The sequence below is a fragment of the Pteropus vampyrus genome, unplaced genomic scaffold, assembly GCF_000151845.1.
Source record: "Pteropus vampyrus isolate Shadow unplaced genomic scaffold, Pvam_2.0 Scaffold267, whole genome shotgun sequence".
Taxonomy (NCBI): domain Eukaryota; kingdom Metazoa; phylum Chordata; class Mammalia; order Chiroptera; family Pteropodidae; genus Pteropus; species Pteropus vampyrus.
The window spans coordinates 700,151-711,786 of NW_011889048.1; the positions used below are offsets into that span (position 1 = coordinate 700,151).

At 63.3% G+C, this 11,636-nt stretch overlaps 1 protein-coding gene across 1 annotated transcript in view; it reads right to left on the minus strand.

Moving 5' to 3' along the window:
• Nucleotides 1-5,020: 5,020 nt before the first annotated feature.
• The window catches only part of PALM (paralemmin), a 24,373-nt gene continuing 17,757 nt past the window's right edge, over nt 5,021-11,636 (minus strand). Inside the window, exon 8 of the mRNA XM_011375237.2 lies at nt 5,021-6,956. Within this exon, the coding sequence (XP_011373539.1) occupies nt 6,430-6,956 (527 nt within the window). The 3' untranslated portion in view covers nt 5,021-6,429. The remainder of the gene's footprint in view (nt 6,957-11,636) is intronic.

Below are 11,636 nucleotides of genomic sequence, written 5' to 3' on the forward strand. Positions count from 1 at the left end.
GCTCCTGAAGGATGAGAAGGAACGAAGGCCACAGGTCAGAGCACTCGGGGAGAGGTACAATGTCCAGTCCCTCAAAGTCCTGCCCAAGTGGCCTCCATGCTTGGTTCAGGGATAGGTCCCTGGCCTGTGAGACTGGTTCAGGGCTGGACATATGACTCAACGCGGCCAATGACACGAAATCCTGGGACTTGGCTGTGAACGTGGTGGATGTTGTACCATCTCCCTGCCAGGCTGGCCGGGTTGGTGGGATGAAACTGAGAACTGCTGGGGGCCGTACGTGCCCCCTCGTGGACACGGCCTGCTCAAGAGCAGCCCCAACCCCAACACGACATCCTAAAAATGTTGTTCGAGCTCCCGGATCTAGCCGCGCCGGAGTCTCCCCCCGGCGCTGTGCCAGCAACTCGCACCATGAGCCTGACGTTTGCAGGCGCCCCCTTGCCTCGCCTGCACACCCTGACTTGGAGAGCCCCCCTATTCCACTGAGGTCATCACGTCCTGAGCCACCGCCACCCCAGTGCAGCTTCCGGGGCCCCCACCAGCACACGCACCTGCCTCTCCCCCGGGCCACAGCATTCTGAAGTTCCCTTACTGATTGTTTTTATCTGACACTCACAGACGGCCGAGGGATGTCAAATGAGGAAACTGAGGCCCAGAGAGGGGGGGCAACTGGCAGAGCCTTTAGCTTCCCGGATCCTGCATCCTGGTTCCCAGCAGGACACTCGGTCCCGTCCCAGGCAACCCCTGCCTGGGTGCCATAAATCCAGGCCAGGATGGGGAGCGCCTTGAACGTTGTCCCGCAGGGCCGGGCGACACCCTAACCCAGTGCCCCGGGGCCACCCCAGTGTCCGGGCTCCTGCTGAGTATGACTAGGAGGCCTTCTCGAAGGTCACACACCTGCTCTCACACCTCCGTGGCTCCTGGCATCTCCAGGGCACACTTCTCACTACCCACCCCAGATGCTCAAGGCCTCCGTCTGGCATCAGCAAAACCCCCCGATTCTGCCCCAAATCTGACCCTCCCTCTCACCCTGCAGCTCCCCCTGCCTGGAGGAACCCCGTTCCTGGTTTCTGCCTCCTCACAGCCTCCTTAGCTGCAGCCCACAGAATGCCTCCTCCAGGGAGCCCTCCAGGTTGCCCCCACCATTGGAGCCCACCGTCTGGGCATCTCTCGTGTGCTCAGCCCAGCACCCAAATGTCAGACCGTTTTACAGCCGAGGAAAAGAAGGCGGGCTGTTCCTACCTCCTCAAGCAGCCCTTGACCTTGGCCTTGGACCCTGGTTCCATCAGAGCTACTTTTTTTACATCGACTTGCTCGTAAAAGCGAAATGTGGTTCTCGATAGAAAAACACGGCCCGTCCCTAAACTGGAGAAGTCGCATCATAGAACATAAAATGAATCACGGGGACAATGTCACAATCAACACATTGTGCGTCCCCCAATCTTTTGTGTGTGTCAGTATCAAAACTGTAGTTAGGAAAACAATATCTAAAACAAGCAGGCCTGGGCCACAAATCCCAGCCCACTGGGCTGAGCCACTCTCCTGAGGACCTTGCAGCGCCCCCCGCGGACACCGTCTCTTTGAAAGTTACTGCAGGTAGATGCCTCTTCAAAAGAAGAATAAGCTTCAAGGCCTGTCTTCTCCCACCTGAAGCCACCAGCCCAGGACTCTCTCTGCCAATGGCCACAGCGAGCACCCCTCTTGCAGCTCAGGCTGGTTGGTATTCAGCAGGTGCTTAATGAAGGCTGGCTGAACTGGGTGTGGTCTCTGCAAATGCCACTCCCCCCCCAGTGCTCAGGGGTGTGGGGGTTGGCTTACTTTAGCATGGGCCTGGCCTGGCTGTCCGTCTGGGCCTGCCCTCCAGACCCGAGCCACCAGCTCTGTCCCCACAGCCTGGGGATCGCTGGGGAGAGCAGGTGTGGCAGGGGGGAGGCAAGAGCGTCTGCCCAGCGAGCGGCTGGATATTCATTCACCTCGGTTGATTTGTAAGCCACCGTGAGACATGAACTCCGAGAAAAGATCCACCCGCCCCAGGGTGTTGGGTCTCCTGCTGGGTGGGGCGAGGGTGGGGGCACCACTTCCTCCTCGGCCATCCTCCCAGGTGACTCACTAAGGCCAACAGGAGGGGTTCAGCCTGGGGCTTGGGTTCAAGGTCCCCGGGCCTCTCTCACCTGTGGCCTTGGGCAAGTCTCAGCTCACACGTCACCTTATTTGCTCCTCACAAGACCTTGCGACCATTCTTGTCCCCAGTTCACAAGAGGGGACAAGGCGCAGAGAGAGAAAGTGGCTCATCCGAGGTCACCCAGGAATGACAGAACAACAGGTCCTGAAGTCCAACCCTTCACTCCCAGTCAATTGCCTCCTCCTCCAGGAAGCCACCCCCTCCCCGATTGTTCCTCCCCAGCCCCACCCCATTCCCAGATCAACACAAAACTGAAACTGTGTTGATGGCCCCTGGAAACGGGTTTATGGCACCTGCTGCCTCATCCGGCACCTGCCCTCCCATCCTGGGGGCAAAGGCCTGCTGGAGAGGCTGAGGCTGGGACGGGGCAGGTCGCACAGCAGGGAGGGGCTCCCGGGGCCCCTTTTCTGCCACTCGGGACTGCAGTCCTTGGGGCCCCTAGCTGGGCAGAGCCCCCAGCACTTTGACATATAGGGCTAAGTCTCTGCCCCAGCCGCATGGGATCCCTGCCGTCCCCTCTGAGGGGGGACGGGCCTCTGCGCTGCCACCGCACGGATGGACAGCCCCACCCCCATCCTCCCCTGTGTACTCCCCAGAGCCGAACCCCCGGGGTGTCGCATGCTGCTTCCCAGGCAAGGCTCCGGCTGGTGCTAAGTGCTTCCCAGAAGCCTCCAGGGTCCCCAGAAGCCTCCCAGAAGCCTCTCTGGCCTCTTGCCATAAGGGTGCCAATCAGGCCCCTCCCTCGGAGGTCAGGGCTCAAGGTTCCTAGATCTCGGGGCTGGAAGTCCAGGGCTAGACTAAGGCCCCGGCGAGGTCCAAGGCCCTGCCCTTTGCTCCCTGGGGGGTGGGGGAGGTCAAGAAGAACAGACCTCAGGGCCTCAGAGCCAGCCTGGGCGAGCAGAGCCAGTGTGTGGGTCACTGCCAGGCCCTGAGATCTTCGCTGGGCCCAAAGGGGTAAGGGGTTATCGGATGGTTCCAACTGGCCCAGGAACTCCATGTCAAAAGCAGACCTCACCCCACGCAGGACCCACCCTGCCCAAATTTCGTGCGCACTCAGCCTCACCTGCCGGCTCCCGGCCCAGCAGCCTCCGACCTGGCTCTGCTCCTGCAGGGCACACTGGTCTCACACAGGGCCCTGCCCTGCCCACAGGTTGCCAGGAGACAGGGCCCCACCCGAGCAGGCAGGTGCTGCCCCCTCCTCTATGGCCCCACCTGGGCTTCGGGGTAGGAGTCCGGAGGAGGAGGGAGAAAGCCGACACCCAGACAGGACAGAGGGCGGGCTCCATGCCCGCTGCGCGCTGCCCCTGCCCCTCAAGGCCTCCAGCCCTCCTAGCCACACTCACCCCAACACCTCGCTGGAGCTGCCGCCTGGCTCTGCCACCACCCACTGCTCAGAGAGTGGCATCGCTCGCCCAGGGTCACACGGCAAGTCCAGGCACCAGCTGCCCATTCCTAGGTTGGGGTGGGGGTGGGGTCTGAGGCCCAGACCCCCATGGTGCCACCTTGGGGCTACGACCCCAAAGCCCCTTTCTGGAACAAGCCTGGCTTGCCCATCTCTGGGGGTTCAGCTGGGCCTGGGTTCGAATCCCCGTAACCTCTCCAAGCCTCTGTTTGTTCCTCTGTGAAATGGGACCATCACATATCTGGCAGAATCCCCCAGGCCACTTGGTCATAAAGGATCCACTGAGGATGTGAAAAGCTCCAGCAAATGGTGGTGGGTGGGCCAGGCCCAGGCCCCGTTGACAGACAGAGGCCCGGGCTCCGACTGGGCCTCCCTGTCCTGCCTGAATCTTGGCCGAGGCCCGAGCACCAGCGAGAGCTGTGAGACCCGTGTCTGCGGGGGAGTCGGGCCTCCGCCCCAGCGGTCAGTCCACGGGGGATGGGACAGTGGGCTGGGCTTCCACGCCCGGGCTGGGGCTCTGTCCTGCCCCCTGGCTGGCTGTGAGGCCCCCCTGAACTGCAGTCTCTTCTTCCATCAGATGGGCCCCCAGCCCCGAGTCCCACAGGGCTGCCTGAGATGCGGGGACGAGATGGGTCCGGATGAGGGGCCCAGCCCGGAATGACAGCTCGACTGTGCAACCCGGACCAGCTCCACTAAAGGCCTCGCTGACTCCTCCCCACACCCGTAGGTCCTTTGTGTCCCCTTTCGCAGACATGGCCTGACAAAGCTTCAAGTCCTGCCTGAGGGCGGACGGTGTTAATGGCAGGGCCGGGATTCGAACCTGAGTCCACCACACTTACCACCCTGTATTGCTCATACAGGGAAACTGAGGCCCCGAAAGGCAGAAACTGCGTGTGGGCACGGTGGAGACACGGACCCCACTGTCCTGCTGCGGATGGGGTGGCCTCCCACTCAGGGTTCAAAGCCCACTGAACAATGGGCAAACTGAGGCCCGAGCAGACAGCGATTTCTCCCAGAAACATGGGCACCTTCACCTGCTCCTCAGAGACTGGGTTCCCTGCAGAACTCGGGGTGTCTGCGGGGCTCTTTCCATCCCTTGGGGAGCTGTGAGCCCAGCAAGGGGCAGCCTCCCAGTCAACGGCCCGGAGGGGGGAGGGGCGATGTAGCACAGCGGGCTCCGCGGGAAACGGGAAGCGGAGACCTCCAGGCCTTACCTGCCCTGGTGCTGCTCGGATGTGCTCAGGTGGAGCAGGTGGGACTCCAGCGACGCCCCCGCCGCAGTGCCAGGCGAGCCCGCGGGGTGCAGGGGCCGTAGACCGGACGAGTCGGGTCCCCCGCCCTGCGCGGCCTCCCTTTATGGTCCCCCGCAGGCCTGGCGGCCCCGCCCCCTGGCCGGCCGCGCCCTCCCCGCCGGGGAAATCCAAGAACGCCAGGGCGCGGAGCTGTTCACACGGTTTATTTGCTTCTCTGGGGAAGTCGAGAACACAGGGCCTGTCACACATCGAAAGCGGAGGGGCAGCAAGGGCACTTCAGCGGAGGCTTCCAGCTCGAGGACGCAGCCACTCAAGGAGGGAAGGGGTCGACGCCGCTGCTCGGGGCCACCTCAGAGGGGGGGCCTCTCCTCCCGCCACCTGGGGCGGCGCTGAGGCGGCCCCTGCACCCGCGCTGCTGAGGCGGGGGGCCCCGGGCCTGGGCCTGGGCCGGGGCCCCAGGGGAGGGGCCGAGATGGACCCCGGTCGACCCGCAGCCCACACGGGAGAGGTCTGAGTGTGGGCACGGATGCGCCTCTGGGGACGAGCGCGTCTACAGACCGGGAGACGGGTGTGCAAACCCGGATGTGGGCTGCCCCCGGGAGGGAGCCCCTCACCCTCGCCCCTTCCAGGGAGACGGGGGCAGGCGCGTGTTGGGCCGGGGGCCGCTGGGGGTCTCCCGCTGCAGACAGGGGGGGAAACGCCCTACCCAGGCCACGCCCCCTCCACTGCCCAGAAGGCGCCACGCCCAGCAGCGACCCACACAGGCTGGAGAAGGGGCCAGGGCCGCCCCAGCCCAGGGTCCCCAAATTAGCACCAGGAGGAAGGAGGGCCCAGTGGGGGTGGCAGCTCAGGGCAAGAAGAGGTTCACGTGGCCCCGCCTTGTGCGGGGGCGGCTCACTGACCCTCGCCCGCCGGCATCCAGGAGACAGCGCAGGGGTCACAGGCCCCTCCCGAGGGGGACATGTCCCCGGGGCTCCCCCTTCCAGGCGCCATCGTCACTGGCCGCGCCCACAGAGAGCACAGAGGGAGGGTACATCGGGCTGGTCTCTGACTGGGACGCCTCGACAAGGCTCAGCCTCACCCCACCTGCCCGGGATCCGGACGCCAATGCTTTGACTGGGGAACCGTATTCCCAGGGGCTGAGCGGGGACAGAGCGGGCCCCCAGGACCCCTCGGCTCCCCCGTCCCTCTCTGGCGGGATGTCCCCTCAGGGACCTCATTGGAGGTGGCAGGAAGGCACAGGCAGGAGGCCCAGAGGGGGGCGGGCCCCACCGCCGGGACCCGTGGGCGAGAAGCCCATCTGCGCAGCTGCCGCGTCATGGGGCTGGGGTCCTGGTCTCAGGCCAGGCGGGGCTGTCCGTGTCTGTCTCCTACCAGGCGCGGGCGCACGGCTCGTGTGGTGGTTTAGGGTGTGTCGGGGGAGTGACGGGTGGGGGACCCCTGTCCCTCTCTTTCCAGTGAAAGGAAACTCAGAATTAGAAGTGACAACACGGCGGGTCCCGGGCCCCTGATCGCGGGTGGAGGGTGGGCAGGCGCCAGGGCCAGGCTGTGGGTGTCTGTGGTGTGGAGGGCGGGGCCGGGGGCTGGGGGCCGGCTCACATAATGGAGCAGCATTTACAGCGCTGCTTCTTCATGTCGAGGTCCTGGGTGTCGCCGGCGGGGGCCTCGGGCCCCACCTGATTCTCTTCCCTGGAGCCCGGCGTGGCGGCGGGCTCGGCCGCGCTGCCGTTGGGCGGGGCGGCCTCCTTGGGCTCGTCCTCGATGACCACCAGCTCCGCCGTGATGGTGTCCTGCAGCCCCAGCACCTTCTGGGTCTCCGCCTCGTCCTCCACGTTCTGGTAGCCCATGAAGATCATGGTGACCGGGGGCTCCTGGCCGGGCTGAACGCCCGGCGGGCCCGACGTGGCCTCCCCTGGCTGGGCCTGCACCCCAGTGATCTCCCGCCGGGCGGGCGTGGCGTTCCGCACGGCCTCTTGGGACGCCCCCCGCGTCTCCGCGGCCGCGGCCACCGGCCCTGCCTCGCTCAGCGTGACCTCGTCTGCCTTGTGGATGAGTTCGTCCACCTCGGAGGAGCTAAGTGGCTGGATCCCATTCACCGCTGTGCCGTCCACGGCGTGGACCACTGGTGGGTGAGAGAGAGAGAGAGAGAGAGTGAGTGAGACCCTACGGAAAGCCTGGCAGGTCCGCCCGCCGCCCTCCAGTCTAAAGAGAAAAGCTGAACTAAACCGGGCGGACCGTCTAGGCCCTCTGACTGAGATCTGGGGACACAGCCAAACGGGTGCCCGAGGAGTATTTACGGGCGCAAGAGCACTCCTTACAAAGAGAGAGAGAGTTCGCTGAAGCCCGGATGTCATTGTCTTATTGTCTTGCATTTTGGAGCATTTGCACTTTACAAAGTAGTTCTGTTTTTTTTTTTTTTCCACTATCGAAAAGATAGTGAACATCAAAGTTCAGAAAGGAAGTCATTAGCCCAAGGCCATGTAGCCGGCCGGGGCTGGACCCTCTCTGCTCCCAGTCCACACCCGTTCCCCTAACCTGGGGAGCTGCCCGGATCCTGAGTTCTCCCTTCCTTGGGTTTCTGTGGTTCACCTTGAATTAATATAATTCATTTGCTCAGTCTTTCCTGTTTTCGCATAAACGACCCAAAGGCTAGTCCCTCTCCTCTCTGTTCAGCTTTGGCCGCAGCCCATGCATTGGGTTAACTTGTTGTCTTTCAAGTGTAAATGTCTCCGGATTTGCGTTTTGATCGATTGCCTCTCTCAGCCAAGATTTATTTAGAATGTTTCGGGAGAGTGAGGGACTGTGGTCTGGGAACACAGAGCGACAGTTCTTCCAGCCACCGCTGCAGCTCAGAACACGGTCACGTTCCGAAGAGGCTCTACCTGCGTTTCACAGGGACGTGCATTCTCCGCGGGGCAGAGTTTTACGCTTACGATCGATCGATCTTGTTCGTTTTTCCCCCAACCCCCCCGCAGCCAGTCTCGTTAAACGCATTTTCCAAATCTCCTCAACTTTCTTGCTCTGTGTCTTTGTTCTGCCGCTTTCAGAGCTGTGTTACAGTCTCTGAGGACAGGGTTTCAGCACCAGGCAGAGTCCTGGCTGCCTTCTGACGCCAGCCCCAGGCCATGCATAGCCGGAAACTCCTAGAAGCACAGCTGCCCGAAGGCTGGGGAGGAGGGAGGGCCCCACAAACGAACGAACGCCCAAGGACTCAAGGACTCGCCTCCTCCCAGGCCAAGGGTCAAGGCTCCGGTTCCTGGCTTCTGGCCAGAAGGAAAGTGCTCTCAATTTTCAGTTTCTAACCCCCCAGGGAGGTTGGGGGGGGGTCCATGCTTCACAGCTTCCCAGTGACTCTGGGCTCCAGGCCCAGTGGGCAGGTGCACCCTGAGTCAAGTTGAGTATTCCCCACTGGCTACGGCCCCAAAATAGGAATCCGAGCCCTCGGTCACCACGGAAATGGGTCACCCCCTCCCATCGCTAAGCAACCAGAGTGCAGTCTGGCGGGTCCGGACTCCCTGGGGGCTGGGTCAGGCTGGACGGAGTGGCCGCGGCGAGGATCTTTTGCAAACAGAGGCAGCTCGTCATCCCTCAGCTCACCCGGGCCTGTGCCCCAAACCACACAGAGCTGACCTGCAGCGGGGGTCCCCATAATGGCACTCGGGATGCCCCAAAGGCCCAAACAACCGCTAAGAATGCGAGGCTTCAGGAATCAAAACCACGGGAGGTGCCACTTCACACCCAATAGGATGGCTACAGTGATCACTGTAATACGATGGACAGGACCCGGTGCTGCCGAGGACAAGGACAAACTGGAACCCTTCTGTGGGCGCTGCCCATGGGGGGGCAGCATGAGGAAAGCAGATGTTCACAGAGTCCCCGTCTGACCCAGCCATCCCACCCATAGGTCTCAGCCCCGAGAAACGCAAACTCCCACCCACGCGAACTTCTAAAACCATAGGCGGGAACAATCTGGACGTCCATGGACGCGCGGCTGGATAAGCAGTGCGGCCCGTGCACACAGTGGACTGCCACTTGGCCACAAAATACGAATGAGGACAGATCTTGGACACGCGATGCTCGGTGAGAGACGCCGGACACACAGGCCACACGGCGTGCGATTCCACGTATGCAGCACGTCCAGGACAGGGACGTCCACAGAGAGGACGTGGGTGAGCGGGTGTCAGGGGCGCCCAGAGTGAGGGTGTAGGACGAGGTGAGTACCCCCAAACCCACTGGACTATGCACTGAGCACTCCGCAGACCGTCTGTCGAGGGCAGTGTATGCCGACCAGCCCCGGGGCCCGAGCCGAGCGGACCGGCCTGTGAACCGCGTTCGGTGAACACACACCAAAGGCTGCCTTGGCTTTGAACCTGCTTTCCAATGGCTTCTCCCCTGCAGGGGGTCTGTCTGCATGCACAGCCTCTCAGTGAATCTGGCGTGGAACGTCCCCTCCCTTTTGTGTTCCCCCCACAGGTCATGCCAAAAGTGAACCAAAGATCAAACGCCGAGGTTTATGAAGCTGCTCTGTAAATACTGACGAACTGCATAGTTTAAATAAGAGTAAATGTGATGGTGTGTGAATCATACTGAGAGAGAGAGAGAGAGAGGAGAGAGAGAGAGAGAGAGAGAGAAAGTGCACCCAGCTCTGGGCTTCTGCCCCAGGGCCCCCCGCCCCTTGCATTTAGGGCTCGCCACAGCCCGTTCCCCTCTGGCCGCCAGAGGGAGCCCTAAAACCCACATCGCATCTCCTCGCCACGCCCCTGCTCACCCTTGGGAGGCTCTTCTCCTCCCCTCCCTCTACTCAGCGTCAGCCCCACAGGCTCCTCTTGGCTCCCCCAGTCCAGCAAACTGGACCCCACCTCAGGGACTTTGCACGTGCTGCGGCCTCTGCCAGGCGCCCTGCGCCCCTGGGCCCCGCCTTGCATGCGGTGAGCTCCTGCTCTCTCCCGCCGAGGGGCCCCCCGGCACCCTCCCCGTCCCGCGAGACCCACTCACGGCCCATCTACTCTGGGATTTCGTAGCCTCTATCACAGCAGTAATTATTCCCATGAGTTATCCATGAGCCGGGGATCAAAGGGCTGGGCTTGCTGGCCGAGTCCCAACCGGGATTCGATTCCCGGAGCCCAGCCCGGCACCTGGCCCTCGGCCAGCCTTCGAGGCCGGTCCCTGGGGCAAAGGAAGGCCTGGGCTGCGGGTCGAGCTAAGCGACAGTGGGCGGAGGGCGACGAAACCCTCGCCTTGATTCACCCGGGCAAGGCCGGTGGGGGTCAGCCCGACCCTGGGAGGGGGTGCGGGCGGGCTGGGGGTCGCGTACCTTTGGTCTCGTCCTCGTAGACCTTGATGCCCCGGGGGAGCAGCTCCCGGGGGAGCGAAGTGGTGCTGGAGAGCACCCGGGTCTCCCCGGTCACCTTGTCCTTCTCCACCGTGATCTCGACCGAGTACATGGCTGGCAGAGAGGCACGGGTTACCCGCGGCCGCCGCCCACGTGCCCCCCGCGGGGCTGCATCAAGCCAGGGAGGGGAGCCGGCAGCGCAGAGCCAAGCAGCGGGTCGCCCTCGGTGTGGCCCTCCCCAGCTCGGCCCCTCCCCGGGCTCCCCAGTGCCCTGGCAACAATCTGGATCCCTCCGCCCCACCCGAGGCCCCCTCCCGAGCGCCTCAGACTGAACGAGTGTGCAGGGTGGCCTGCCTCGCCCACGGTCGCGGCCACGGCAGCAGGCCAGCCCGGCCTGGACCCTGCGTCCTCTGTCCTTCGCACCTCTTAACATCCGTCTGTGCACCTCGTCCTCAGCTACTTCTGCAGGAAGAATGGCTAACTCCCTCTCGAAACAAGGCACTATCGTTACCCGTTAGGGCCACAGTTTCCGCCCCCAGCATCTCGCCCAGCTCTGTAGGATCCGGAGCCACGCGGGGGAGGCTGAGTCCTAGTGCTGACCCTCGGCCTCACGCTGAATTCCCGCATCACACCGCCTCCGCCACCCTCCCCGTGGGGTTCCACAGGAACCCCCAAATCACCACGCCCAAGAGCCCCTTCCTATCTGTCCCCTGCTCCTGCCACTCCTGGGTCTCCCCACCCCAGTCGGGGCAGCTCTGTTCTCCCTCCTCTCTCTCACCCCCTGCTCTGATTGTCTGCAGATCCTGGGGGTTCCACCCTCCCACACTGGACCCGCCCACTTCTCACGCCCTCTGCAGCCCACAGCCCTCCTCCCCAAAGCCACCAGAGGGCGCCTGTGAGCACCTGAGTCAGGTTTAACTCTGGGACCCCATAGTGCGTCCTCCCGTGGCCACCAGAGGGCGCCAGTGAGCACCTGCCCACCATCGTCCACCGCTCCCACGTCCCTTGGGGTAAAAGCCCAATCCTCCCGCGCCCACGGGACCCCGCACGACCCGCCCTGTCCCTGCGCTGCCCTCACCTCCCCCCTGCCCTCTCCCCCTCCTCATTCCGCTCCCGCGCGGCTGTCCTTGCAGTTCCCACAGGCCAGGCGGCGGCCAGCCTCAGCGCCGCTGCAGCCGCGCCCTCTGCCTGGACCCCTTTTTCCCAGACGTCCTGCTCCCTCACTTCCGCTGGTTCTTTACTTAAATGTCACCTCCTAACTCTGGCCTGCCTGAGCCCTCGGATTAAAATCGTCCTCCCTCCAGCTCCCCACGCTCTGCCTTATTTTCTCCATACTCAGTAAGTTATAGGCGCTGACACCCCATCAGGATATCGGCCTCCCAGGCTGTGTCCCTCATGCTTGGCACGCAGCAGAGGCTCAAGAAGCACTTGTTGAATGAATGAGTGTGTTGAACCCCATGTCCCTACACA